This window comes from Ambystoma mexicanum, chromosome 3p (assembly GCF_040938575.1).
Source record: "Ambystoma mexicanum isolate Mex_15411 chromosome 3p, UKY_AmexF1_1, whole genome shotgun sequence".
In the NCBI taxonomy this organism is placed as follows: Eukaryota; Metazoa; Chordata; class Amphibia; order Caudata; family Ambystomatidae; genus Ambystoma; species Ambystoma mexicanum.
In genome coordinates this window covers 346978158-347005142 of record NC_090925.1, presented here as the reverse complement: position 1 = coordinate 347005142, position 26985 = coordinate 346978158, and the positions used below count along the sequence as shown (strand labels likewise).

The window sequence follows — 26985 nt, the reverse complement described above, 5'->3', positions numbered from 1 at the left end:
CGTTTGACGAGTTATTCAGCACCTGATGTTTCAGCACAGCTCGTTCCCAGAAGATCTCCTGTGTGCACCCTGTTGTGCGTGCGAGAAGCATACAGCGACCCATTGACCCAGTATGTTTCAGCGTGGGTGTGTGGATGCCTTAGGCAAGACTGTATGCAATAACCCTGTAAAAGACTACACCAGCCTTGTCCTCGTGGTATAAGGTAACCCAGCTATTGGTATAGGTCTGTACTTCACAAGTTGGTAGAGTGACTGAGCAGCCAGACTTCTCAAGAGGGGTAAGTGTGAGCTGTAGAGATGTAACACCGAGAATCACAATTACAAATAACACTTATACTCAAGGTAAAATCATTTTTAACCGTCAGTTTTAAATAATCTCTCTCTCTCTCTCTCTCACACACACACACACACACACACACACACACTAGGTAAAGTTTGTGTGTTCTAAAACACTCGTGATTTGGTAACACATCTTTCAGAAAACACATGCCCACAGCTTCTACCGAACCAAGCGGAAAGGTTAAAGATAATACCATAATAATAATGAAGATGTCGGGCAGTCAGTTTCCAGTCTGGGTTTTGGCCATTGCTAAGGGACCAAGTCTTCAGCAAAGTGAGTATGTGATCATTACCCAAAAACAATTTAAGGCAGCCGACTTTGAAAACATCCTGAAATTCCCAGAATAGGACCCATGAAAAAGTAAAGGGTCCATGAAAAGTTGTGTCAATGCACAGCACTCCTGGTATGCAGCATCCCCCATCCCACCACTACTGTGACACAGCTAAACCCGAGCCCTGACCTTGAGCACATGCTGCTACATATATGTAGATCTGCCAATGTAGATCAATCCTAACATGTATCACTCCGATTATTCGCACATACATGCAACTCTGGCAATGCACCTCATAACTGACCTACATTTGCCCCTCCTATTCCAGTACTACAACCCACATACAGCTCTGCCAGTGAACCTAGATGCAAAACTGCAGCATGGCCTCCAATTACAGGACTGTTACCGATACACTTCTGCTGATGTAGCTAAATCCTGTTCTCAGTCACAGCGAGCTATTCCAGCAATGGGACCCATATATAGCTTTGTCGATGTAATTCAATTCGGAACTATCGGACTCCCTGATATTCCAGTGTTATTTAATTTTTTAGATTTGTAAAGCGCACCAACAGCCCACGGGCATCGAGGCACTGTTGCAAAAAGTGTCTTAGTTACAAGGAGGAATGCTTAGCTCAGGGTTACAGAGAGTGTAAAGCCTAACAGAGTGAGGCAAAGATAGTTACATGGGTGGTTGTGTTTTACATATATCATACATTAGCAGTGAAGGTTACAAGCAGCGAGGCCAGTCTTGCCCAGTTTAAACAAACAGGGTTTTGATAGCTTTCCGGAAGGCTATGTGCGAGTCAATGCTTGTGGGGTGGTAGGGAGTTCCAGTGGGTCACGGCCATGTCAGGGAAGCTATAGCCTCCTGCACAAGTCCTCAAGGTCCTATGAGTGGTGATTCGGTTGGTGTATGCGGTTCTGGTGGGTCTGTCTGTGGTAGGTTTGGCAATTCTCTGATCGGTACAGGGGCGCAGTGTTCTGGATACATTTGTGCGTGAGGGTAAGGGTTTTGAATGTGATGCGTTCCTTGATGGGAAGCCAGTGGACTAATATCCTGGTTGCTGAAATGTGGTCCCTTTTGGATATACCGGTGGCATTGTTTTGGATAGTCTGGAGTTTTCCGATGTTTTTAGCAGAGATGCCTGCTAGGAGAACATTGCAGTAATCGAGCCGAGACCAGATTATTGCTCTTGCTATGGTGAGGCAGTTCTGCTGTGACAGGAAAGGTCTAGCTGCATTGAGCAATTCAGAGTGGTAGGCCACAGCAGACGCTATGGCGTTAACCTATCAGTAGACCCCTAAGGTTTTGACCGTCTGGGAGACGTGGATTTGAGTATTGTCGATTGTGAAAGAGCTGTACTGTTCACCGAGTTTCTTCAGGGTTGCAGGTGATCCAATAAGTAGTTCAGTTTTTCCACCGTTAAGGCACAACCAGTTTTCTGCCATCCAAGTTTGAATCGTGGAGTAAATTGAGTTTAGGGTTTCCTTGTTGGAATCATAGTCGCCGGCGAGGGGGATGAGGACTTGCGTGTCATCAGCATAGTTTGTATATGTGATGCCTAGCGCGTCCAGGAAGTTGAACAGTGGCCTCATGAATAGGTTGTAAAGGGTGGATGAAATGCAAGAGCCCTGCAGGACTCTGGATTTCATATGAGGCGGGCGCAAGCTTGGTCAGAGAAAACTTTCATAACTCTTTCTTGGAGAAAGAGTGTGATCCAAGCCGTAGCGTTAGGGGAAAAATTGGCAGTGGAGGAGATGGTGGCAAAGGGTATTGTGGTCCACCAAATCAAAAGCTGCAGATAGGTCGAGGAGCAGAAGGAGGGCTGGCTTTCCTACATCTTGAAATCAATTTGATTTCTGAGGTCTAATAGTGCGGTTTCGGTCCCATGGGCACGACAGAAGCCTGACTGGTGGAGACAAAGAAGGTTATTCGACTCGAGGAATTTTTGGACTTGCAGGCTTTGCTTTGTCAAGGATTTTTAAGAAAAAAAAAAAAAGGGACAGTGGTAATGGGTCTGTAGTTCCCTGGGATGGTTGGTTCGAGCGCAGGTTTCTTCAGGAGCAGGCTGGGACATGGCCTGACGCAAAGGAGGCTTTGATAAAGACCATAAGGAATGGGCGAGGGTGGAGGCGCATTCTTTGCTAAGTTGAGCGGGACAGGCGTCTACTTTACAATTGGAGGGTTTGATTGATTTAAGGAGGGCGATTACTTCTTGTTCATTCATTTCCTTGAAAGCAAAGGATGGGGAGTCACAGGAGGTGCAGCTACGGAGGTTAGATATTTGGTGGCTTAGGGCCTGTTGGTGGCCGATGATTTTGTTTTGAAGGGTGTTAAGCTCCTCAAGCATGGCAGCCTGGATGCTGTTACACCAGTCTTCGTCTTTAGTGAGAGTAGGCGGGGTTGGAGTGGGTGTTTCCAGCTCCCTGAAATTGGCAAAGATCTCTTTGGAATCAGATTTTGCGTTTGCTATCCTAGTATTGAACGAGGTGGCTTTGGCTTTAATTATGGCTGTTTTGTACTCTCTGGAGATGGTCTTGAATGCTATTTTAGGAGCAGTCAATGGGCTTGGCTAGCCAGGTGGAGTGCGCTGCTCTTTTTCAAGTGCGCAGCTGAAGAAGCTCAGATGAGAACCAAGCATTAGTGTGTTTAGTGCGCTTAGCTTTCCTAAGGTTGAGTGGGGCGATGGTATCAACTGCTTGGGTGATTGTGTTGAAGGTGGATGCGGATTCGGCCCGAAATGACCGAATCCAATTTACCTACTGCACCAAAAGACCTAAAATACATACCACCAAAAGTTCGAACTAGAAAATGTTCGAACCTTTTGCGGTATGTATGTTTTGGTGAGGGTAGGTAAAAAAAAAAAAAAGAAAAAATACACAAAGTCAGTACTTTACAGTATAATGAGCAGGGTTTTGGGACACCCACGCGGATGCCCGACCAAACCCCCCCCCCCCCCCCCCAAAAAAAAAAACGACCCTGCAGCGCCGGTTCCCGATCACGGAAGTGAAAAGAGAAAGGGAAATAACATTGCAGGGACACAGCGCTTCGAGGTGAACGGTAAGTAGGAGTGTGAGCGTGTGTTGGGGGTGTGGGCAGGGGTTAGGTTTTGGGGTTGTTTTACAAAAATGTCCGCATGCGAAATGTACGAACATTTATGTATATCGTACATTTCTCATGCGGTCATTTCCGTCGGTGACTTTTCTGCCACGGTAAAACAACCCCAATTCGTGGATGCAAGGGTATCCAGGTCACTGGAGAAAGGGGGTTTGAAGGCAGGCACCAGGAGGTAGGGTAAAAGCCTGTCCTTGGTGAGCTAACGGGAGCTTCTAGTGAGAGCAGGGGGGGGGGGAGTGGAGTCTCTTGCAAGGGGGGCACGCTGGCAAAGTCGAGAGTTTAGATCGAAACAAATGGAGTGGTAGTCTGACCAGGGAACAGTCGAAATGGCTGATCAAGAGAGGGGAGTTGTGGTGGGCAACCCAGTCAAGGGCGGGCCCTTTGATGTGGGTGGGCTCCGTGATGGCCTGTTTGAATCCTAAAGGTGGATAAAGTTTTGAGAGTGGCTGTATGGTAGTTGGTAGGGTCGTTCAGGCCTAGGTTAAGGTCTCCCAGGGGGATAGGTTTTTTTTTTTTTTTTTAGATTAGCAGAGATCTATGAGGGCATCCTGGAAATATGTGACTGGCCCAGGTGGTCAGTAAACAATGTGGCGGGTCATAGTGCAGTTCGGGGATGGGTTGACTAAGGAGAAGGTAGTCACTGTTGTAGCCAAGTTCTCCTTCCACCATTCTGATTGGTATGGTCTCTTTAGCTATGAGAGCCACCCCTGAACCTTTCTGAAGAGTGCGATCTTGCCTAAAAGTAGTGTAACCCTCAGGGACGGCAAGGCAGGGGTGGATGCTTCGTGGAGCCAAGTTTTACTGATAATTAGGAGATCAAGGATGCAGCTGGTGATAAAATTATGAATGTCCAAGGCATGGGCTGGGAGTGACCAGGCATTGATAAGGGCGCAGCTGAGAGGGAGGGTGTAGGATTTGCAGGGTTTAGGAATAGTTGGGGAGTGAACCAGGGGAAGGGCTAGCGCCAGCTGGCTGTGTCCTAGGGGCACACAATATAGCAATATCAGAATTAATCATCACAGGCACAGTGGAGGCAGCAACTGGCATTCACTCCAACATCATGGGAGGTGTCGGTCATAGGCATGGTGAGGGTTGCCACAGATGCTTGTAAAGGAGCAGACAGTGCATCCTCTGGGGCCTGCGCTGTACTCTCACAAGCATTTGCGGGCTAAAACAGAGCCAGGTGATCAACAGATAACGGTGGCAAATGAGGGCGGGCTGTCTTCGTGTGCGATAGTCTTGTAGGGCGGGAGACAATTCTTTGTCGTGACGGTGCAGGTGAGCGCCGAAAAGCCCTGTGCACCTTGGATTGCATTTGCGCGGATGTCTCAGAGAGGAGTAAGTGAGGATTGAGGGAGAAATGGAGTGTTAGCATGCACAGGAGGCTCCGGTCATCATACCTCAATCCTAACCAATAAAGGCCCCTGCTTTTGCACTAGGTAGCAGCCACACAGATCTCTGCCAATGCACCTCAATCCTGGCCGGCACCTTTCTTAAACACCTCCCTTAAGGAGCCAAGCTGCTTTTCAGGGGCCTACCTCCCTACCAACCCACCCACATCCTATCAAATGCAATAATTATTCCCAATAACACACAGCGCAGAGTTTCGAAGTTGACCAGCTGCCGAGGCTTCGCTTCTTCTAAATGAAGGTTATTACTCAAGCACCTTAAATCTTTTCCCTTCACAGACCTGTGATTCTCATTAGACGGTGCATAATTATGATCCTACGCCTTCCACGGCCTTGCTGTTTTGTAAAGTTGTGCATAAATAGGTGTCGCTATTACCCTCACTCATGTGTTCACCTTATAACCATCTCGTAAAGATAAAAGACCGAGTTCTCAAGCATCAAGATTGGAATCTGTAGTCAACAAGGTAGGCCCATGGTTCACCAGAAGGCACCTTAGGCGCAAACTTACCATATGGTAAGCGGGAAAGTTGAGGTAGTAAGCCCACTGAACTCTTATGTTAATGCCGTCAGACTTGGTGGCCAGGCATGCACATGTTTGACACCCCAACGTCGGAGGTGTGGATGTTCTCAACTTTGTAAGCAGTTTGGGTTGGGAATGTGAAGGGGAGGTGGTCATTGTACATCAAATACTCTAGAGAGGGGGGAAATTCAGGCAGGGAGTTAAGCAACTTGCTCCTTGCATCTCTGGGGCTGCAGACCTCCCTTTACATGTCCATGATTTACATAAGGTATATACAAAATGTAGGAGGCTCTGGCTGGGGGGGGGGGGGACAAGGGACTCACTGCAGACCCTCTATGCAGGCGATGTGCTGTGTGTCCTAGAAACCTAGTTATGTTTGGCGCACTGATGCCAGCACCCTACCCACTTTTCCCTTACTCTACACCTTCATTATTTGAACTGAGTGTTAAATGGGCCTTCACTGAGAAATACATTTCTACCTTCCCACATCTGTTTGGGAAGTAGAAATACAAAAATATAAATTGAAAAGCTCCTGCAGAGCACACGTTTCTATTTGGGGCTATTAAGATCTCAAGCAGTTGCGCTCATTACCTTCTGCTGTGTTTCTAGAAGGGGAGACCAGACGCAATCGAAAAGGTTGAGGGTCTGTCTCGGACATTCACAAACTCCTCGGTGAAACACCAATGCACTTGCCATTTCGGTAGTCCTTCCACCATCACACTTGCATGTATTTGTATTTTTATGCTGCTAAAGGCCATATAGGTACACATTTACTTTTGGGAATCACTTCAGCAACATGTGTTTTTTCCAAGAGAGACAGAGAGAGAGAGAGAGAGAGACAGGAGAGCGAGAGAGAGAGAGAGAGAGAGAGGGAGAGAGAGAGAGAGACAGAGAGAGAGATAGAGAGAGAGACAGGAGAGCGAGAGAGACAGGAGAGCGAGAGAGACAGGAGAGCGAGAGAGACAGGAGAGCGTGGAGAGACGCGAGAGAGCGAAGAGAGAAAGAAAAGAGTGAGCGCAGTTTAAGGACACAGAAGTGAAGGAAAGTGCCATTTGTATGTATCCCTCGGGACCTGACAGACATGACACGGGACTGTGAAAGAGAGGAAGAAGAGGGGAGAAAAGCAGAGGGGGAGAAAGAAAAAGTGATGGAGCAAGAGAGACAAAGGGAGTGAACTAGAGAGTGAGCGAGAGTGAAAAAGTGAGGGCAGAAGAAGATGGAGGAGAGAGAGACATTTCTGAACACTTTTCCCTTCACCCCTTTCCAAATAAAAGGTCTCCTGCAATCAAATATAGATGTGCCTTCGAACACTACAAGTGGGTTGGAGCAGGTCATGGGAATGTGCATATGAATATTTTATGCCACCACCAATTTGGGGGCTAGTGCATTTGGGATCTTTCATCGAAGGATCACTGTGACTTCCCATCTTGCTCCAGTGACCGCCCGGGCCAAATAAGTTAAACAGCTGAGCCATGACTAATGAGCTCATTCTTACTATCGCCGCCTATTGATATATGCCTTGAAAAAGACCCCTGTTGGGTGGAAATAGAAAAACAGTCATGTTCAATGGATGCCCACCTGGTTTTCTCATTTTTTCGTTTTCTACTAATGAAGCAGATGGGGTGCTCCTTGCCTTCACTGTCAAATTGACTCAAGAATGCTCCAATCCCCGTGTTGGAAGCATCAGTCTGGACTAAGAAGGCCTGAGTTGAATCTGGAGCTCTCAGCATTGGAGCTTTACAGAGGACATCTTTCAGCTTCTGAAATGCTTCCTCACAGTCTTCATTCCACTAGACCCTTTTGGGGTACTTAGGAGAAGACAGTAGTCCGAGGAGAAGCTATGGTCCCAAAGTTGAGAAGCTATGGTCCCATAGTTTATGAGAAGCTATGGTCCCATAGTTCTCAATCAAGTTCCTGTAATATCCTGCAAATCTTTAAAAGGTTCTTACTGTAGTTTGAGGAGTAGGATCGGCCAGTCCTGTACAGCTCACACTTCGCTGTGTAAGTGCTTGATCTCACCTCTTCTAACCTCATGACCAAGGTAGACCACTAATCTGACCAACTTGGCACTTGCTTGCCTTAATGGTCAAATTGGTCTGTTGAAGAGCCTGCAATACATGTTCAAGATTGATATATTCCTCCCAGGTAGGGCTGAACACTACCATGTCATCCAAGTATGCCATGCAGACGTTCTCCAAAGCATTAGAAACATGACTTACCATTCTCTGAAAAGTGTCGGGTGCATTTTTCAATCAAAAGACATGACCTTAAACTGGTACAAGCCTTCTGTGGTAGAACATGCTGTTTTCTCCTAGGATTTGTCAGTCATGGTAATTTGTCAATAACCGCTTGTCAGGTCAAATGTACTGACACATAGCTGATCCCAGCCGATCCACCAGTTCATCAGTTCTTGGCAAAGGATGGGCATCAGTTTAGGTAACTGAATTCAAGGCCTTATAGTCCACACAGAACCCAAGCTTGTTGGTACCTGCTTTTGGCATCGACACAACGGGGCTAGCCCATGGACGTGTGGAGTGTTCAATTACTTATAGGTCAAGCCTCTTGTTGACTTCTTTAATGTGAATCCTCACATGATCTGACCTCCTGTAGCCCCTGATTTTCACAGGTACACTATCACCAGTCTCAACGTCATGCTGGCACCAAGGGGTCAAGACCGAGTTAACAAAGATGTACACACAAGCTGCTGCAGCAGTGTCAAATTAGAAGAGAGTAACTTCTTCTATAGACCCATCTGAAGGGTGTCTCTTTAGAAGATCTGGGAGATGCTCACTCTCCTTCTTGATTACAAGCAAAGCTCCCATCGCTGGTCTAGAGACATAGGTCTTCAGGAGGGGTTGGTGTGAAAAAACTCTAGGGACAACCAAATAATGTACCTCTCCAAGCTTGCTTACAACCTTGAGACGTCCTGTCCTGTCTTTCAAGACTCCTAGTCTTAATGGCACCATTATGAGAACCTGTTGGTCTGGAGTAAACTCCACCATGTTGGCCTTCTGGTCATGCCATCTTTTGACCAGAGCCTGACCAGCTTTCAAGTTCTCAGAAGCCCGTCATGTGTGCCATCCTCTGTCTGAGGCCTAGCACATAGCCAGTAATTTGGTTGGAGCATTCTCCAGACCTTCCTTAATCGGGGCCAAATGGCCTCTGACTGGATGACCATAGAGGAGCTTAAAGAGGCTAAAGCCCACTCCAGCTTGAGGCAAAAAGGTCCCACTTTCTTCTAAGGGGTTCCTCTAAAGCACAAATCACGATATTCATAGTCCTGTTAAACCTCTCTACCAACATATTGGTTTGGGGTGGCAGGATGTTGAAAATGTGTCCCCCCAGGTTTTCCACATGGCCTGCCTGTAGTGGGACATAAAATGTGACCCCCATCCCCCATGTCGGATACAACCGTCTTAGGAAATCCCATTCTGTTAAAAATACCACTGCCTTAGCAGTAACCGTTCTCTTTGGTATGGCCGCATAATCTAGTGGCATGGTCCACAACCAGGATAAACCGGTTGCCTCAGAAAGTGGAAGGTCTAGGGGACCAACAATGTCAATCCCCACCCACTCAAAAGGAACTCACAACTGGGAGAGGCACTAAGGTGCCACATTCTTGTCTCCACTCTTGCCAGACAATTGGCAAGTGTGGCAACACCTGCAATGTTTCTCTACCTCTGCACCCATTCTGGGCCAGTAGAAGTACAATGAGATCCTCTCTTATATTTTTTTTATTCAAATGACCAGCCGGAGGGATCTCATGGGCTAATTGCAGAAATGTGGATCTTGGTTCATAGGTGCCAACGGTCCCCTGGAATAGATTTCATAGGTTCATTGTAGAGAAGGGCACCCTCCCAGTAGAGCCTGTGCCTCCCAGGTTCGTGCCCTTAACTATGGGAAGCTGCCTACTGACACAGACCTTCAAGAGAGGGATCCTCTCAGTCCCTGGCCGAACTCTGTCCTGGAGGGTCTATCTTCTGCAAGTAAAGTCTTCAGCTCAGGATGGTCTCTAGGATCCAGATCTTCAAGACAAGGTTGAATCTCCTCCACCTCAGACTCATCGGAAGATGGTTCTTAAGGGGATTCTTCTGTTACCAACTCAGCCTCAGCTGATGGTGGGGGTCACAGGAATGACAAGAAGTTTCTCTTTTACAGGAACTCTTGAAGGGAGGTTTGGGCTTGAGGCCCTTCATTCCTTTGGAGACTCCGGATTTCTCTTTGGTCTCAGTGAGGTGGTCTCTCAAGGTTGCCTCCCTTGCTTTTCTTGCCAGCTCCCGTCTCTTCTTAGAAGGGGGCTATGGTGTGCTGGAAACTACAACCAGGGCCTTCAAGTCATTGCCTAACAGTACCCTACCAGGCACTTCAAACTGAACACCCAAGTGATTCTTACACTCATCCAATTGTTGCATTCAATGATAGCTGGCAGTATGGGACACATTTGGACTGAACCTCCAGCTAACTTGGTAAGCCTTTTTGGGGGGGCTTTGCAACCTCCTTAGGCTGAAAATGAATTTCATCTACCACAGTTAAGCTGGCCCCAGTGTCTCTAATGGCAGGGGTGTTATGACCATTTACAAGCACACGGTCTTTATAATATTCTTTATTTTATCTGGAATGGAATTATAGACCTCCATGTTCTGCTGTTCCCACAGTCCCAGGGCTACTAAAGAAACTCTGGCTCGAGCACCAATGGGTTCTTCAGCCAGAGTGTGAAAGCTAGCACCTGTCAATGGTATGTCCACATCATGTGTGAAGGCTAAGGAGACATGGGATCCCTGAAGGCTTACCCTTACGTCTGGGATGTCCCGTCACATTGTCACCAGACCCACAAACCACGCATTTCCGAAAAGTCTTTCAGAATGGGCGTTTCTGAAAACCACCCTCTGGTTCAAGTACAGAGATTTCACTAGCCCCACAAGGCTGTTAATGGTTAGGTTTGTGTCCCTCTTTTGGTGGGGGATTTTTGGAATGATCCTTCCCTTTTTCCTTGTGCTTCTTCCCCTCTTTCTTGTGAGATGTCCCAGAATCCCTGCAGGTAACCCTGTTGGCTACCCACAAGTCAGCAGCTAGTGCTAACTTCTTGGGGTTCAGTTCCTTAAGAGTCGGCAAGGTGCTGGGCTCTGGGAACAGGCATCAAATACTTTCTAGCATGACAAGATATCTCATGCCATCAAATGTGCTCACTTTGTGGCCCTTAAACCACCCATCTAGGTTCTTCAGGCCTTCACACACCCAAGTTGCTCACAAGACATCTTTCTTGTGGTCCCTAAACAGGTATTGGGAATGGGTCTTCCCTAACCTGGCTATGAGAGCAATCTTAACCAACTGGTAGTCTTTTCTATCAGCATCATTCAACTCCATCACAGCCATTCTGGGGGAGCCCAGAGATAACCCATGGAACAAATTCACGCTCACATATTCCTTGCACTTCACATGTTAACTCAAATGTACTCGACAAGTCCAGATTATCAGTCTTCACATCATACACTCACCAAATCCTTGGGGCAACCAGTTTTCCTGAACCTGGAGGCATCAAGCGAAGAGGACTCTCCAACAGAAGGGGAGCCGAGAGACAATTTCCTCATCATACTCATGCTGCATCTCTTTCTCAGTTCGGAGTTGCAGTTCCTTCTTAAGGTCTTTCCCTTAGCTCTGATTGGGACTTCAGTTTTCTAAACTCTATAGTTGCATCTTCATTTTTTCAATTTCAAGTACAAGATTTGCTGACATGTTAGTGGTAGGTAGATGTGAAGTTAGGAGAGTGGGAGGTGGAACAGGCATATCGGTCTACTTCTTGATCTGATATGTTAATTTATTTATATAGCGCCTATACACTGTTTCAAAGTGCTTCAAGGCAAGAGAGGGAACAATGGAAAATACAGTGACATTCTTATAGGCCATGAACAGTAAGGATGTGAAATTAACGATCGTACTCAGCCTAACGGCATTTAAGATAGTGCAAGAGCTAAGACATAGATAAGGGAGTGGGAAGGAAATGGAAACAGACAGGCGACTACGGTACTAGGCTGGACGACATTTCTGGTACAGCCGTAGAAAAACAAAAAGGTGAGGGAGAGGGGTTCAGAAAGGGAGGGGAGGAATAAAACAAGCGACTACCGTACTAGGCCTGACGACATTTCAGATAGTACTGGAGGGGATGGGGGACAAGTAAGTCTTCTTCATCACTTCTTGGAAAATGAGGACTAAGTGTTAAACTCTGCCGCAAATCAACTTTACTCATATCAATTGCTGGAGTAGGGGTTACAAGCCTACTCAACACTTCGGTGATCCAACAAACTTTGGCTCAATTTACTTTTCTTCCTTTGCCATAGAGGCCTCTATTTTTACACATTTGTATCTACTGTCAGATTGATTAGAGCCTCAGCTTTAAAGTTTTTACAGCGATTTAGGGGTCATAGTACAGGTAACCAGCCTTGTGGATGGATTCTTTGGAAACCGGTACAACCAGGAGTCAATGTAATCCAACAATACTCAATCCCACCAGCTATCACACCAGTTTAAGGGGAGTTTTCCTAAAGTCCACTTGAGGTAAGACTATCAAACTATCCCTTGGTATACAGGTCCCAAACTCTGCACTACCCAAAGGATCTGCTAGAATGGCAGAGCAGCCAGGCTTCTCTTGGGAGGAGGATGTGAGCTGTAGGTTAAGTACACTGAACCCAGTCAATACGATTGCCCAAAGAAACTCTTACACACTGAAAGTTACATTAAACTATATTTATTTTATATACACAAGATAGGCAATATACTCATTTCAACCAACACACATAGCAATGAATAACAATACTTTTCATAAGGGACTTCAATAGTAGTTGCTTGCAGTTACAATTGTAACAGAGAATGACACTGATCGTTCTACCGTATTACTATTAAAGACACTCACAGTGATTTACAGAAACAGTAATTTCATTCATTCAGTAAAATCACAGCCGACAGACTGTAGGAAAAAAAAAAGAATGGTTATGCACACTGATGTTCTAGTAACACTTAAAAGCTTCTAGTGCTTTGTAACTCCAATCCCTAACTAAGCAAAAAGTCAGTGTAGGAGTGGAATACAAGTTTTATGTAGCAGCTGGAAAGGCAAAGTTTCTCAGGATACTTTAGTCACTAGAATAAAATGCTTAGCAAGGTAACACAAGTTAGAGATCCTGCGAAGGACACACATGGTTAATCCTGTGCCAGGGGTATGGGTGGACACCCAAACACCTTGCAACTCCCTTCAGTCACACTGGAGTGACTCTTCGGCTTAAGGCAAGTTCTACCTTCAGCCCCACAGTATCTTAGATTAGAAGAAATAAACTAAGCTAGATTCTCTCCTGTGCAGCAGCGACGAACCCAGTCTCCCGATTCCTCGGTCTGGTGATAAAAGGAAGGACTCTGAATGGAATGTCACAGCAGCAGTTGCAAGAAAGGACCCACAGAACGGATGTCTTCGGTCTCCCTGGTCGGTCTGCGGTTTTGGTGCCTTTTTATCAGCTCCAACAAAGGACGTTATTGCCTGGCCGATCTTCGATTCTGTAGTCCTGCACTCTGGTGAGGGGACTTAGATGAGTGGGATCGTGTCTCTGGAGGTCCAATGGGAGCTCACCAAAGTTCTGGACGGATTCGGCCTTGCAAAGACTTTGCACTGCAAATGGGTCACTGGTCCCCAGGTATTCGAAGTTTACAGCCCTGGAAGGTCACAGCTCCTCATAGAATGGCTCAATCTACAGTTCGTCTTAGGGCTGGTTGCCCCCACCAGCCAAAGGGAAGGAGTAATCATCTTCGGAGCTACTCGGTCGATGACAAAACTGAGTCAGGACCGCAGTGGTCGCTTCACAGGTACTGAAGGGTCTGCAGGCGTCTCTGGTGCCTTCTGCCTCAGGAGCCTCACCTTTTATTCAGATTTTCCATTCACTCCTCTGCAAACTCGCAGCAGTTTACAGAAAGGGGAAGGTGGCTGTCCAATCAGGATAGCCAGCCCCGCCCCCAGTGGGAACTGGTTCCATTCAGGCACTCTGGAAGACAAAGGACAGGGAGTGTTAAACTCCTCCCCTGTCTTCGCAGACACAATAGAGCCTAGGCAGGGACACCCGAGGGTTCCCGCCAAAGGCGAAACGCACATACCTTCCCCTTCCAGAATGGTAGAAGGGCTAACAAAGGACAACCACATGAGAAATGGCAAAAAAAGAAAGGAGCCAACAGGTTAGAACAATGGTGGCCCTAGTGTGCATAACCGAGATTGTGAAGTCTGCGGTAAATAGTTGGTAGAACAAGTCCACTGCCACCAACCATAACTGTAGGGTTGTCACTGTGACTAGAAAGTCACAGGAGCAGAGCAAATGGGTATATTGGGTATCCCTTAGCAATACGCATAGGGTGGTGGCGATAATCTCTCATGAGTAAAGTTTTAGGTGGGATACAAAGTATCCCTCTGACCTTAAGAACAGTAGTTCTAAGGAAATAGAAAAAAAGACATAAAAAGGAGAACCCAGAGGGTTCCCAGCAACACTGCACAAAGGGTGCTGTGTGCTGCAAATGTGTAACAGATGTCTTAAAGAGAAATGGATGAAAGCAGACTCCATAGAATAAGATAAAACAAAAAGGACAGAGTTCCCAAAAAGTCAGAGCAAATAGGAATGTATTACAGGAAAAAAGGCTGCCCTCATTCAGGATAGAAAGCCTAAGGTCCAGATAGCAACAAGTGCTGGGGTCTCACTAGGAGAGGGGCTTAAGCATACAACTGATAAATCTCCTGAACAGGAGGTGCTGGGTGAATGTACAACATCTGAGCAGTGACCACATTTTAAAGCAACAGCATATTTTGAATACCAGATATAACACTACAATTTTAGGCAGAATAGGGCAGATCTTAACTGGATGATAGAGGGTAGCGAGACTCACCTGAGCATGCTTAAAGGTGTGCATGACGAAGATGGTCAAGCCCAATCCAAAGATATACGCGAGGAAGCTGGTGTAGAAGTAAGTGTGTGAATTCTTCTTAAGGCTAGAGAAAGAATTGTATACTTAATTCTCCAATCTGTAGAGGAGTTATACAGAACACGCAGACCTCAAAACAGCAGCGACTGTCGCACGTCCCAACCACCAGTATATTGTGCTAATCAGAGCAACCCAGAGAATGGAACAAATGGCCCCATAATTTCTCAGTCATAGCTTCCACAAGACAGATTTATTTCTTTTAAAACAAGAACACAAAATTGTAGGGATACAAAACTGTTAATGTTGAAATAGACAGTAAGTCATGGGGACCCCTTCCGCCTCTGTCCTGCGCCCCTGCAGCTCGTCACCCAACTCATCTTTCCCAGGACACATGCCCTACCACTGGCAGGCGATAGCATGGAGAAACAATCGGTTTTAATTTAGTTAAGCACAGAGCTATAAAAATGGGGAGAACGTGCAAACGTTTTCGTTGCTTCACCTCAATCCCATTGCCAGTGGCGAGCATGTCCAGAAGCAATACTCAGTCTTTTGGCAGTAATTCCATACAATGGGATGAAGGCGATTGTAGGAGATGAAAGTCCTTTGCAAACGGCTAACAGGATGGAAGAGAGATATACTTCGGCACCATGGATTGTCAACTATCGATACTGCCCGAGTGCTTACGTTTGGTGCAGGCTTAAAAAATCTATTGAAGCAATTACACACTAGACAGGCAGCTATACTTGGTTGTAGATGATACATTTGTCTATTGCATTTATTAGCACACTTCCTCCTTCTCAGATTCCCTTAGCAAAGCTTGGCTACCAAGGTTGTCTAGGACCAAACCTCCATATCAGTCACACCTATTGCACTTTCAAATGTGCAGTTCTTTACTCACCCAAACTCTACCACCCTACCACAACGCTTCATCCCATTCCACTGCTTGTTACCCTTCCCACGCACCCAACCTTTCTGCTTACCTGAGGTCAAAACGGAGCAGGAGGGCAATGAAGATACCTGCATAGATAGAAACCAAAGTTTAAAAACACAAAAGTATAAAACCAGAGGATAGGGTGGGTATAGTTTATCAGGAAAGCATAGTCCAAACTAATTTTACCAGGATTAATAAATTATGGGTTCCTTCGCCCATCGACACTCATGCTTCATGAAGTGTACTCCCACTTTCTCCTTTTTCAGTTTAAGGCCAATTTTGTGCAGACCATTAAACGTTAATGGAAGTGTATGGTGTTGGAGGGCTATGGCAACAGTAACTACACCACCTATTCCCTAATTGAGAGATTGGGATGGTAAGGAGAGGTCACATGGCAAACAAATACATTAACCTTTGCTATAAAAAGGTGAAATGACCAATACCTTTCCTGTCACAACATGTCCTGCTTAGCTACATTTTAAACTCATCTGATTAGTGCAAAACATGGCTATTTTAATTGTAGTGCACAAATTGCCATTTACTGAAGCAACGTGCGTATTCAGTGCATAATAAATATAACTGCAAAAAAAGAATACTGAAAAATAAAGGAGGTAAACAAAATTGAGAGGAAAAAAGAAAGTAATATCATCTGTACTTCGATAAAAGCTTTAGACAGGGAGAAGTATGGTTAACAGCAGGTTAGCTGGTTTGGAAGGATAATTAAAAGTATAGGAGTAATGGAGAGACCAGCAGACCAGACTCGAAAGCATACCTTCGCAGATGGAAACAGCCAAGTAAAAAGAAGGTGAGTGGAGTAGACTGGGAAATAACCAGGTGTTTTCACCTCTTACTAAAACCAAACCACATTCTTGGACAGATTTAGCTTGTTATAAAATATGAAATGTAAAATAATCTTACTATTACATACATTGAAATAATACTTCTACTGTCTGCATTTCTTCCAATGCAAAATACATGGTTATTCATTTTGTAAATAGCCAAAGTCACAGAAGGTTCTTTATGGAACACTGATGAACTATTCATTTTGACTGCATTTAACTTCCAACAAATAGGGTACTGACTGAGGGGAAAAAAGCCCCATTTCCCCTAAGACGCGACTCCCAGAGATGTGTCCGGATCTTGTATATTAATGTGGTAGACGATTGTCCTGGAGAGGGCATCAGATTCCCCAAATGTAAGGGGGGGGGGGGGCAAACCCCCATTTGATTAATGCAGATGATGGTGTCTTGCTTCCAAGAATGGTAATCGTTTTCCAATGGCACCTGGACTTAATGATTTTTAATCCTAGAGTGAGCGAGACCTTTTTCTCACTCTCGTATTTTTGATATGAAGTGTATTTTGACTGCTACACATTTCCCTTTTTAAAGAAAGCTCATTTAAAACAGACTGTTTAATTATTTTACTAGAAAACCTGGAGTGTAATATTTGGATACTTGTATGTGCGGATTTCGTTGCTACAGCTATAATTTACCCCTCTTGAGATAGGTCTGGCTGCTCAGTCACTCTACCAACTTGCGTAGTACAGACCTATACCAACAGGTGGGTTACCTAATACCAAGAGGACAAGACTGGTGTAGTCTCCCTAAGGGTTACTGCAAACAATCCTGCCTAGCATGAGGTGTCATGTATAGGACCTGAAGTTGGAAATAAATGGGGTGAAAGGGGTACAAAACGTGATGCAGAGAGTAACTGACTACTTAAGCCTTAGATTTAAGGTATCACAGATGGGTGGAGAAGAGATGGACCAACTAGGTTAGTAAACAAGATAGCTGGCGAGGTGCTAGGCGCTTTGAGGACTCACTTATTAATGAAGCTATGCAAGTAAAACATTTAAATGCAGTGTCTAGGAACCCTTTGCAAGGTAGAGATTGTAAGGCATACCAACTCCCATGCCTACGACTGAAAATGCAGTTTTAGGGGTTACTCAGTGCACCAAAAATCATTGGTAGGATTTCAAGGTCAGTGGGGCTCCGGTAAACACTGTAAGGGCCAGAGGAATCAAACTCCGGACAAGACACACAAGACACACTGATTTTACCACAAAAAAAAGAACAGCATGGACTGAATAAATGAGTGAAGGGATTCAAAGGAAACGAAAAGTGATGTATTCCAGCCTGCTTGAGACTGTAGTCCCTTCCTTACTTCCGTGGAGATCTGCATGGTGGTGGCTCCAACAAAAATCACATTCAATGGGTGTAGGGTAAGAATGTCATATCAAGGATAGATCTTCCTTTCCACACTCTCAGATCCTTTTAATCTTTTTTTTTTTTTTATAGTTGTCATTTTGAAGACTCTCCATAGTGTCTTTTTAACGTTATCCTCCGACAACCTTTGGTGTATATACCTTTTTATTGTTGCTGGGTAGCGCTTGGTGCTCCCCTAAACATTCTCGGGCTTACCTTGTGAGAACTACAGTTCCCAAGGGTATAAAGGATCTTTGGATCCCTTTTACATTTTGTTAGGTGCAACCAGCACACCACACCTTATGTGGAGTGCTGGGGAGATACAGTGTATCCCCTTTCTCACTAGCACTGTGAGAATTCTGTTACAGGTACAAGCTTACCTTAAATGGCTGGTGGCAGTGAACCTTATTACTAATTCAGTGTACCTTTACCGCAGGCTGTTTCCACAGCCCCGGTAAGGTACCCATGGGTGCTCATTTTACCAAAATGGCCCAGTCTTCTTTTTCGCCATTTTAGTGTTGCTTGTCCTTTGTTCCTTTACCTGACGTCCAGGGTGGGTAAATCCTTTGTGTCTGTGAAGGCAGGAAGCGAGGGAGAAGTCAAAACTCTGCAGCCCTTTGTCTTCCAGCCAGACGCGAGAATCCAGTTCAAACTGGGAGGCTGGCTGTTCTGAAAGTACCGTCAACCCCCCAGTTTGAATGTTGCAAGTCTGATTGTCTGGGTTCCTGCATAAAAGTCTGATCCTGGAAGCTGAATAAGTAATCGACCACTGGACCTGAATCCGAAGAGGAAAATGAAGAAAACGCAGCCGAAACGATTTCCAGCTACCAGAGAGCCTGCTGTTAATCGGAGCCTGTGGTTACCTTTCCTTCCAAGGGACCTGGGGACTCTGAAAAGGATGACAACAACCCAGAGCCTCGTGAGATACACTAGAACCCAGGCCTGCATTTTGAGACATTCCAGATGTCGTGCTGCCACCTAGCAGGGCTGCAACACCCCAATACCCTGGGACCTCCAGCCATCATGCAGTGCATGGTCTTCTGAATCGAGCTGAAACTTTTGTGGAATCCTGCTGGACATACAGAGATCTGAACCAAGCACGAAAAGTTCCCTCACCCGTGTGCTGGACCTTACAAACAATGAGTAACTAATTGGTGATATTCAGTCTTCTTCTGGCTCCTGAAAAGGGCGCCAAAACTACAGAGTGCATCCACCGTGCAGAGAAACCTTTGCCTGGAGCCTTCCCCGTTGATCCCTGCTGCAGAAGCCTTTCCAGTCAGTCCTGTTGACAAGGAATTCAGCAACCAGGTTTTTGGCTGCAGATCCTGAAGTTCCCCCCTGTTGCAACCCCTTCTTCTGCTGTGCCAAGTAAACCATGCAAGGATCCTCTTGCCTAGAGCCTTCCCCATGATCCATGCTGCAAAAGTCCTTAGTGTCCTGTCTTCATGATAAAGGAATTCAACGACCAAGGTTTTGGCTGTAGATCCTGAAGTCTTTTTGCTGTAACTCTTCTTCCGTGCTAAGGTACTGTGTTGGCTGGGGTATTTACTTATTTTAAGCCTTTGATTTGATGCGCATTTGTATAGCGCAGTGTTCAGCGAGGGCATCTTGGCGCTAACCTAGCAAGAGGATGACAAACGCCAACTAGAAAAGAAGAGTATTCAGAGCTTTAACAAAAGCAAGATGGTTGGTGGTATCTCAGAACGAGGTCGAGCATTCCAGAGGCCGGCCGCTGCTATGGAAAAGGCACAGCCAGCAATGCAGTGATATTTCACTGCAGGAACGAGCAGCAGACGGGCATCGACCGAGCGTAAGGCCTGTCTGGGCACATTGGGCCAGAACGCAGCCTGTAGGGATTCTGCACCGCATCCATAGAAGGCGCGATGGACCAAGAATCAGGACTTGAAATGGGTGCGCTTGATCACAGGGAGCCAGTGGAGTTGTCAAAATTGGAGAGATATGGCAGCACAGAAGAGCAGCTGTGGCTAATCGTGCAGCAGAATTTTGAAAAACCTGAAGACGCTGCAGGATATAAGCAGGTTGAGCCAAAAAGAGAATTGCAATAGCCAATAGAGGAAGAGACAAGAGCAGATACCACCGGTGCGTGGAAGTGCACAGGAATGAAAGGCAGAACCCAACGGAGTTTGAGTTGAAAATGACCCCGTTGACAAACTGCACTGACCTGGGGTTCCATAGACTGGGAGGAAGAGTGTTTTACTCAGATCTTTAACAATAGTGACAGGTTTCGGAAAAGGGCCAAGAGAAGAAGGCCAGCAATCGGGGGTCCAGAAAGAAAGCCGCGGGAGGGCCTACTACCAGCACCTTGGTCTGGTCTCAATTCAACTTGAGCCAGTTCTGCATCCATTCTCCCACAGCCTCAAGGCACACCCGGAACCTAGCTGCCAACCTGGGGACGGACAGGTCAAGGTGCACCAGGATCTATCATCTGCATATGAATAGCAGAGGAAGCCGTGGGAGAAGATCAATTTGGTCAGCTGTTGAATGTAGACTTTAAAAGACCGGGGAGATAGCAGACCCTTGGGGGACACCACAGGAGAGGTTAACCGCCCCAGAGGAAATGGGGAAGTTAGAGGGTTGGACGGCAATCCGTGAGAAAAGAGGTGAACCAAGCCAGGACGGGGCCAGAAGAGACCAACTCCGACTAGGCAACCCAGCAGGATACCATGATCGAGGGTGTCAAAGCTGGCCGAAGGATCAAGCAACAAAACAGTGCTAATGTCACCTTTGTCATGGGTCCTTTGTGATTGGGAGTCCTCTCATCCAGTTCACCCAGGCCCACTGTTGGAATCCTAGGGTGTCCCTGGACCCCAACTAACTTTAAAGTGAACTACTTACCTGTTTGAACAGTCTTCAAAAGGAGCTCTGACTTGCCTGCAACAGAACCCTATCTCATCCTGCCTACAGCGGGATCATAGACTACTAGGGTGCCTCTTCTGTCTCCGAGTTAACTCAAACAATAGACTAGGGAATGACTAGATAAGCAAATGATTCTGTCTGGAAAAGTATAACAAGTTAAAATTACGTACTTGTGAAAGAGTTGGTAACTAACTCGGTAACAAAGTTACTCACCGTAGTGACTACCTTACTCCTAGTCCATAGTCCCCTTTCCTCCATACTAGGACATTCCATCCATCGGGATGGGACCAGGGCATCAAAAATAGACTTGTCCTTTTAGATCTTCACGCAGGGCCACTGCACATGGCCGTAGCCCCGCATTCCTGAGCTCTGCCCCGCTCCTCACCCTTCAGTCCTTTTCTATCACCAAAGTTGAAGGACCATTAGCAAAATAGAGGATACTTAGAGGGGACGGAGGGCGTATGGAGAAACAGAGGACCAGGAGTATGGTAGTCATTACAATGAGTAACTGTTATACTCCTACGTTCCATCCCCTTTCCTCTATACCTTTGGGAGATTCCCAAGCACTGACCAAAGAAAGGGGAGGATGGAAACTTCCCTTACTGGAACAGGTTATTAAAAACTGCCTGGTCAAACTGGGCATCAGCGCGGGAGCTCAGATCAAGACAATAGTGTCTGCAAAAAGCCAAAGGAGAAGCCAACGTAGCAGCCTTGGATATGGACTCCCATGGGACGTATTTGCCACAAGCAAATTTGCAGGAACCCCCTTTGGGGCTGAAGGCCTTGAATTGTGCAAGCCTCTGAGAGGCATGAAGCGATCCAGCCTGAGATGGACACTTTCGAAGCAGGTTTCCCTTTTGGGTCACCAAAAGGGACGTTGTGAAGAACTTCTAAGTTCGCTTGTTCTGTAGATGTAAAACGTCAGAGCTCGTTTGATGTCTAGGTTAAGTAGAACCGTCTCTGCATCGAAGACTGGATTCAGAAAGAAAACCGGTAAGGATATTGATTGATTTATGCAGATCGCCAAGACAATTTTTGAACGGCAAGAAGGATGAGTGCGAAGCACAACCTTATCCTTGTGGAAAGTTAGGAACGGATGTTCGACAGAGCGCTTGAAGCTCACTTATTCTTCTGACAGATGTTACTGCAATCAAGAAGGAAACTTTCCAAGAAAGGAACTTGAGCTCGGTAGTGGCCATAGTTTCAAATGGCTTGTGAAACAAAGAAGTGAAGACCATGTTCAGATCCCATTTCGTTTGAGGGGGCCTGACCAGCGGAAAGAGTTGAAGACGACCTGCAAAGTGCCTCTTGATTAATGGATTTGCCAGTGAAAAAGAGCAACTGTCTGTAGACAGATAAGCTGCAATGGCTGATAAGATTATTCTGAATAAGGCGTGGATGCCGGAGGCTGCAAGGTTTGATATTAAAGACAGGACAGTCTTTAGAAGCAGGTCGAGGATCAAGCTGTTCAGCTAGACACCAATGACAAAAACTAAGCCATTTACTTTTGTACTGAGCCCTCCTAGAAGGCCAACGTTACGCCTGAATTATGCGCCTATTAGCCTCTGAAAGATTAAACTGTGCTAAGGACCTGAACTCCGGTTCCAGGCCACAAAGCTGAAGGATTGTGGGGAGGGGTGCCACACTTGGTGATTGCTCTGGTGAATCTGCAGGAACCTGATTGGGTCGCTATCGAGAGGTGCTGCAGCTATGAAAAACCAGAACCTGGCAGGCCAGCAAGGAGCTATGAAAGGAGAGTGCAGTTTGAGGCACTACTGAGTTTCCAGAGCGACCGATGAATCAACGTCAAAGCCGGGAAGGCATAAGCCTTCCATGTTGTCTGACGAAATCTCAGGGGCATCACCCGAGGAAGATGCTTTGGGACCATCCCTAGAATCATAGATTGGTAGTTTCCCATGTGTTGCAGTTGCAAAGAGGTCCACGCCTTGGAGAACCCCATTGCTGGAAAAGTTTAGTAAGAACATGGCTGTTAATTTCCCATTCGTAATTCGCTGCAGACTGGCAGCACAGGGAATCTGCCGCAACATGACCCTGAATGTGCACGGCCTTGTAGCCAGACATTGTGTTGGCCTGCCCAATTCCAAATCTGGATAGCTAGATCCACCATGCGAGGAGTCCGGGCGCCGCCTTGCTTGGTGAATTAGAACATAGCTACAGAATCGTCTGTGCAAATTCGCACCACACCGTCAATGATAGAAGGCTAGAAAGCTTTCAATGCCAGAAAGATTGCCAGGAGTTCCAAGTAGTTGATATGAGACATTCTGTCCTGGGGTGTCCACAGATCATATACCTCGAGGTGCCCCAGCGTCGCTCCCCACCCTAGGATCGAGGAGTCTGTTGTAACCGTAATCTGTGGGCAGGGCTCCTGGAAGGAGGTTCGAACTGAAAGGTTGATGGCGGTTGACCACCATATAGATCCGCCATCATGGAGGATGGTATTTGGAGTTCGGGTCTAAAGCTTGGGACCAGCAGCCCCGAAGCGCTAGCTGTGTGCACCTCATTTTCGGTCTCACAAGATGTAGGGCTAACATGCATGAGGCCATCAGGACCATTAGTCACTGGAACCACCAGGCCAACATGTGAGAGGAATTCAGGAAATGCCGATAAATCTGTAATTCTGTCCTCTGTTAGGAACACTCTGGCACTGACACTATCCCACGGAAACAGAAAAATAAAGGTCTTGAGCAACCATCAGACTATTTCTGCCAGTTCACCGATAGCCCCAGTTGCAATAGGAGCTGGAGGAGTGACTGAAGATTTGTTGTTGCAGCCTGTGGACAAGGACTCTGCTGAAGCCAATCGTCCAAATATTGGTAGGCATTAACTCCCTGCAGTCTGAGGAATGCTGCGATAGCCACCATCATCTTTGTTAAGACACGCAGCGATGAGCTGAGACCAACCGGCAGCACTCAATACTGGAAGTGTCTCGTTCCCACTGAAAAACCGAAGGTATTTCCGAAATGGGCCCCAGATCAGGATGTGCATGTAAACATCCTGAGGACCTACCACACTGAGCCAATCGTCCTTCCGGAGAGAGGACCTTTTCTGGTTGGGCGCGATCATCTTGAATTTTTCCTGGGGTAGGAAAAGATTGAAGTTGGAGAGGTCGAGAATAGTGCGCAGGCCAGCCTAGTTGGGTTTGAGCACTGTAAACAGACAGGAGTAATAGCCCTCTCCTTGCTCCTGCAAGGAGACAGGTTCCGAGGTCCAGATGTTTCTGTGCCTCGGCTTGGAGGTAGGGAGACCATACACTGTTGTAGCACACAGAATAGTTAATGACAATGAGTGCTAAATTTCAAAGTTGTAACAGATTTGTTTGAATCTTGATTTACATCAGTCTTGCTCTTGAAGAAGGGGACTGGTCCCTGAAACTAGATGAGCATGTATGGGATTGTTCGGCCTTTGCAAGAAACAACCGTTTAATGTTTTTGTATTTTTCATTGTTGATTGAGTGGAGTAAACCATATTGGTTCAGTTACCCACTGTGCATTTTAATGTTTAATGATCAGTCTATTAAAATGTCAGCTTACTTCTCAGCAATTAAGTGTACAGGAGACGGGAGAATTTATAATGTGGACTCTCTTCACTAGTTGCATCATGACCTCGTGTCAAGGTTATTCCTCCCCACACCTAAAGTTCTATAACTGGTTTAGTAATTGATCTGTATTATAGGTGTGCACTAACAAGGAGATTCACGTTTCATTTGATTATAACCAATGCATTTGTCCTCTCACACTTTGTGCTTTTTGAATTAGCCAAAGGCACGACCACACTCGGAAATGCATCTGCTTTCATATACAACTTGAATGAAACTTTGCACAACACTTCTGCCATATGAATGTAACTACCTTTCACAACGAAAAAAATCGAACTGTAGCTAGACACAACTTACTATCCTCTTACACACAACCTCCTGCTTATTTCCCTATTGTACAAACTCCTGAGATATTACATGAAACTAGATCCTCCACAAGGGAACTCTTGGCCCAACTTTTATCACTCAAACTTTGCACCTGCTTTTCAGGTCTGACTACACAGAGGAGAACAGTCACGCTTTCTATGAGCGATATTTCAGATGCGGACAGTGAAAGGACAAGTTGGGTAACCAGAGAAAGAGGTTACGACTTCCCAAGCATCATCTTAGCTGCTTCAGATAAATAGCAGGGTTTGAAACTGATGAGCAGGAGCTAAAACCACCTCCTGACTGTCAGGCATCACCCTGTAGGCAGGAGCTACCAGAGATAGTCCTTTAACTTTTGTCCATTTTGTATGAACCATTGTGTCGAAATGTATACATTCTCAAATACTCAACGTTAATGTTGCATTTGCATGTTTGGAAGGCACCAGTTGGCTAACCAGGTTCTTACTATGCTAGAAGCAGGAGCTAAATGGCTCCCAGCTCCCCTCAATTTCGAACCCTGAACAGGGTCACTGCCCTGCCTCAGTTCTAAAAAGGTACAGTGCAAGGCCTATTTCGGAACCTTTTCCTGCACACAAGAACTTCTGTGAACATTCCCCTAGTGAGTTTATGTTACCTAGTACCTTTTTACCACTGACCTTCCCTCTCAAGAGTATAGCCTGGACTACTCTGCTTGTCCATCCCAGGGAAATTCTGGAATATACAGACAACCTCAGCAACCTAGGTGTGGAATGGATCTTCCTAAATACTAAACATAGGGGTGAGGAAACTAAGCCAACTGTTTGCCCTCCGACACTTGGTCTTTGCCGATTATGGGCATCAGTTTGACTGCTCTGTGAATCTTCATCAACCATCAGTGCGGTAGGCAATCAATAAGCAAATCCTACATTGACATCTCTACAGATGCCTTTTTCAGATGCTCAAGATACACTGACCACATCTTTAACCTTTACCTTGGAAACACGAATGCCTAAGGGAGCAAGACCACATACACTAAGGTCACACTAGAGTCCTTTTCACTTACAGCATAAAAACAAAATCTTCAAAGATTTTGAGAGGCTCTGAGAGGCAGTCTCGGCAGGACACTCTCACTGTCAGTCTTTCTTCAGTGCTAATGGAGCAATGGTGGAGTCTTGCATTTAACCCACTAAAGTCTGCGCAGCGGCTCTGAGAGGCAGTTCTGGGCAAGTCCGACATTTATGTTCCAGCCGCTCAATATCTTGTTATCACGGAGAGATCACTGGTATTGTACTAACTGTCCTGGTGCTCTGTGCACTACGATAATTGAACATCCAAAGTATCCATTAACTCTTCTCTGCTATCAAATTTTACATTTACGCAGTTCAGGCTCCTGTCTTTAGTGTGGATGTTTGCGCGACATACATGTACATATTTCCCTCTTATATGGGAGTGCGTGCTGGAGTGTGGACACCAAAGGCATCCATAGCCTGCTGCAGCCCAGGTGAATTCATCAGGATTGTCGTGGATACCATTCATCTGATTTCAGCATTTTTTGTACTCATTATCCTCGGACGGCAGTGTGTGCAGAAGTGTGAACTAATCAAGTCACGTACATAGCCTGCAATAGCCCGTAAGACTATAGTGGTTATGCATTAAACTTTGCTTCTTTGCTCGATTTGCTAACTTACTGGGAACGTTTTATCTCCATTCGCGACTGTTACTCCATCGCATCTACCTCTGAGTTCTTCAGCGGTGTGGTGTGTGACCCTGCCCCTTGAATTAAATATAAAAACCTCTTCATCTTTGGACTTTCAGAGATCGGCAGAACATACTCCTTCTCTTGCAACATTACAACTATAAATCTTGCCACCGCGTTGCTGCAACAGGTTTGTATATGAAAGAGGGGGAGCACTAGCTAAGCTTTTATTACCTCATCTTCTCGTAAAACTATGGGTGGTGTGATGCTATGATTTTGTTCTTTATTACTGGGTTTCTAAACCTGTGATCGAACGCCGGTAAAAGGGTGTAGAGCCAGTAAGACATTTGACGACTCACCATTGTCTAACATCCGACTGTATTTGGAGCGTACTTCGAATGTTTAAAGTCACGCCTTTCTAGGCGAATGAGACTAAACATTTTGAATATATTAAAAAACATTTTTCTATCGGGTGAGTTTAGGTGGATGCGATGTGTATTCTCTCAGGGGTGTCAACTGCGACCCCCACCCACCCCCCTCCGAGGTCTACCTAGCTTCCCCTGTGGTCTCCTTTGATATCCCTAAAAAAAAAATCAAATAAAAAAAATAAAAGTATACATTTTCTTTTTTCTTTTTAAATGGAAGCTCCTGGGCTGGGGCCAGCACCATGCAGCTCTTTCTTTCTGGAGTGGCTGGCTTTCTTGTTCAGGTCTCTTAACAAAAAAACAAACAAAAAACAGGGTGTACCACTTTGAGCCGTGACCCTAAATAAGAA

At 45.9% G+C, this 26985-nt stretch overlaps 1 protein-coding gene across 2 annotated transcripts in view; it reads right to left on the bottom strand.

The window, feature by feature from the left end:
* Nucleotides 1–26985, bottom strand: part of HM13 (histocompatibility minor 13) — a 381463-nt gene that overhangs the window by 198929 nt on the left and 155549 nt on the right. For both annotated transcript variants that reach the window (XR_011304252.1, XM_069650965.1), the window contains exons 9-10: nt 15582–15618; nt 14566–14668 (exon numbers count right to left, since the gene is read on the bottom strand). Coding sequence is in view for 1 of the 2 variants with exons in the window: in XM_069650965.1 (XP_069507066.1) it covers nt 14566–14668; nt 15582–15618 (140 nt within the window). In the remaining variant the exon portion in view is untranslated. The remainder of the gene's footprint in view (nt 1–14565; nt 14669–15581; nt 15619–26985) is intronic.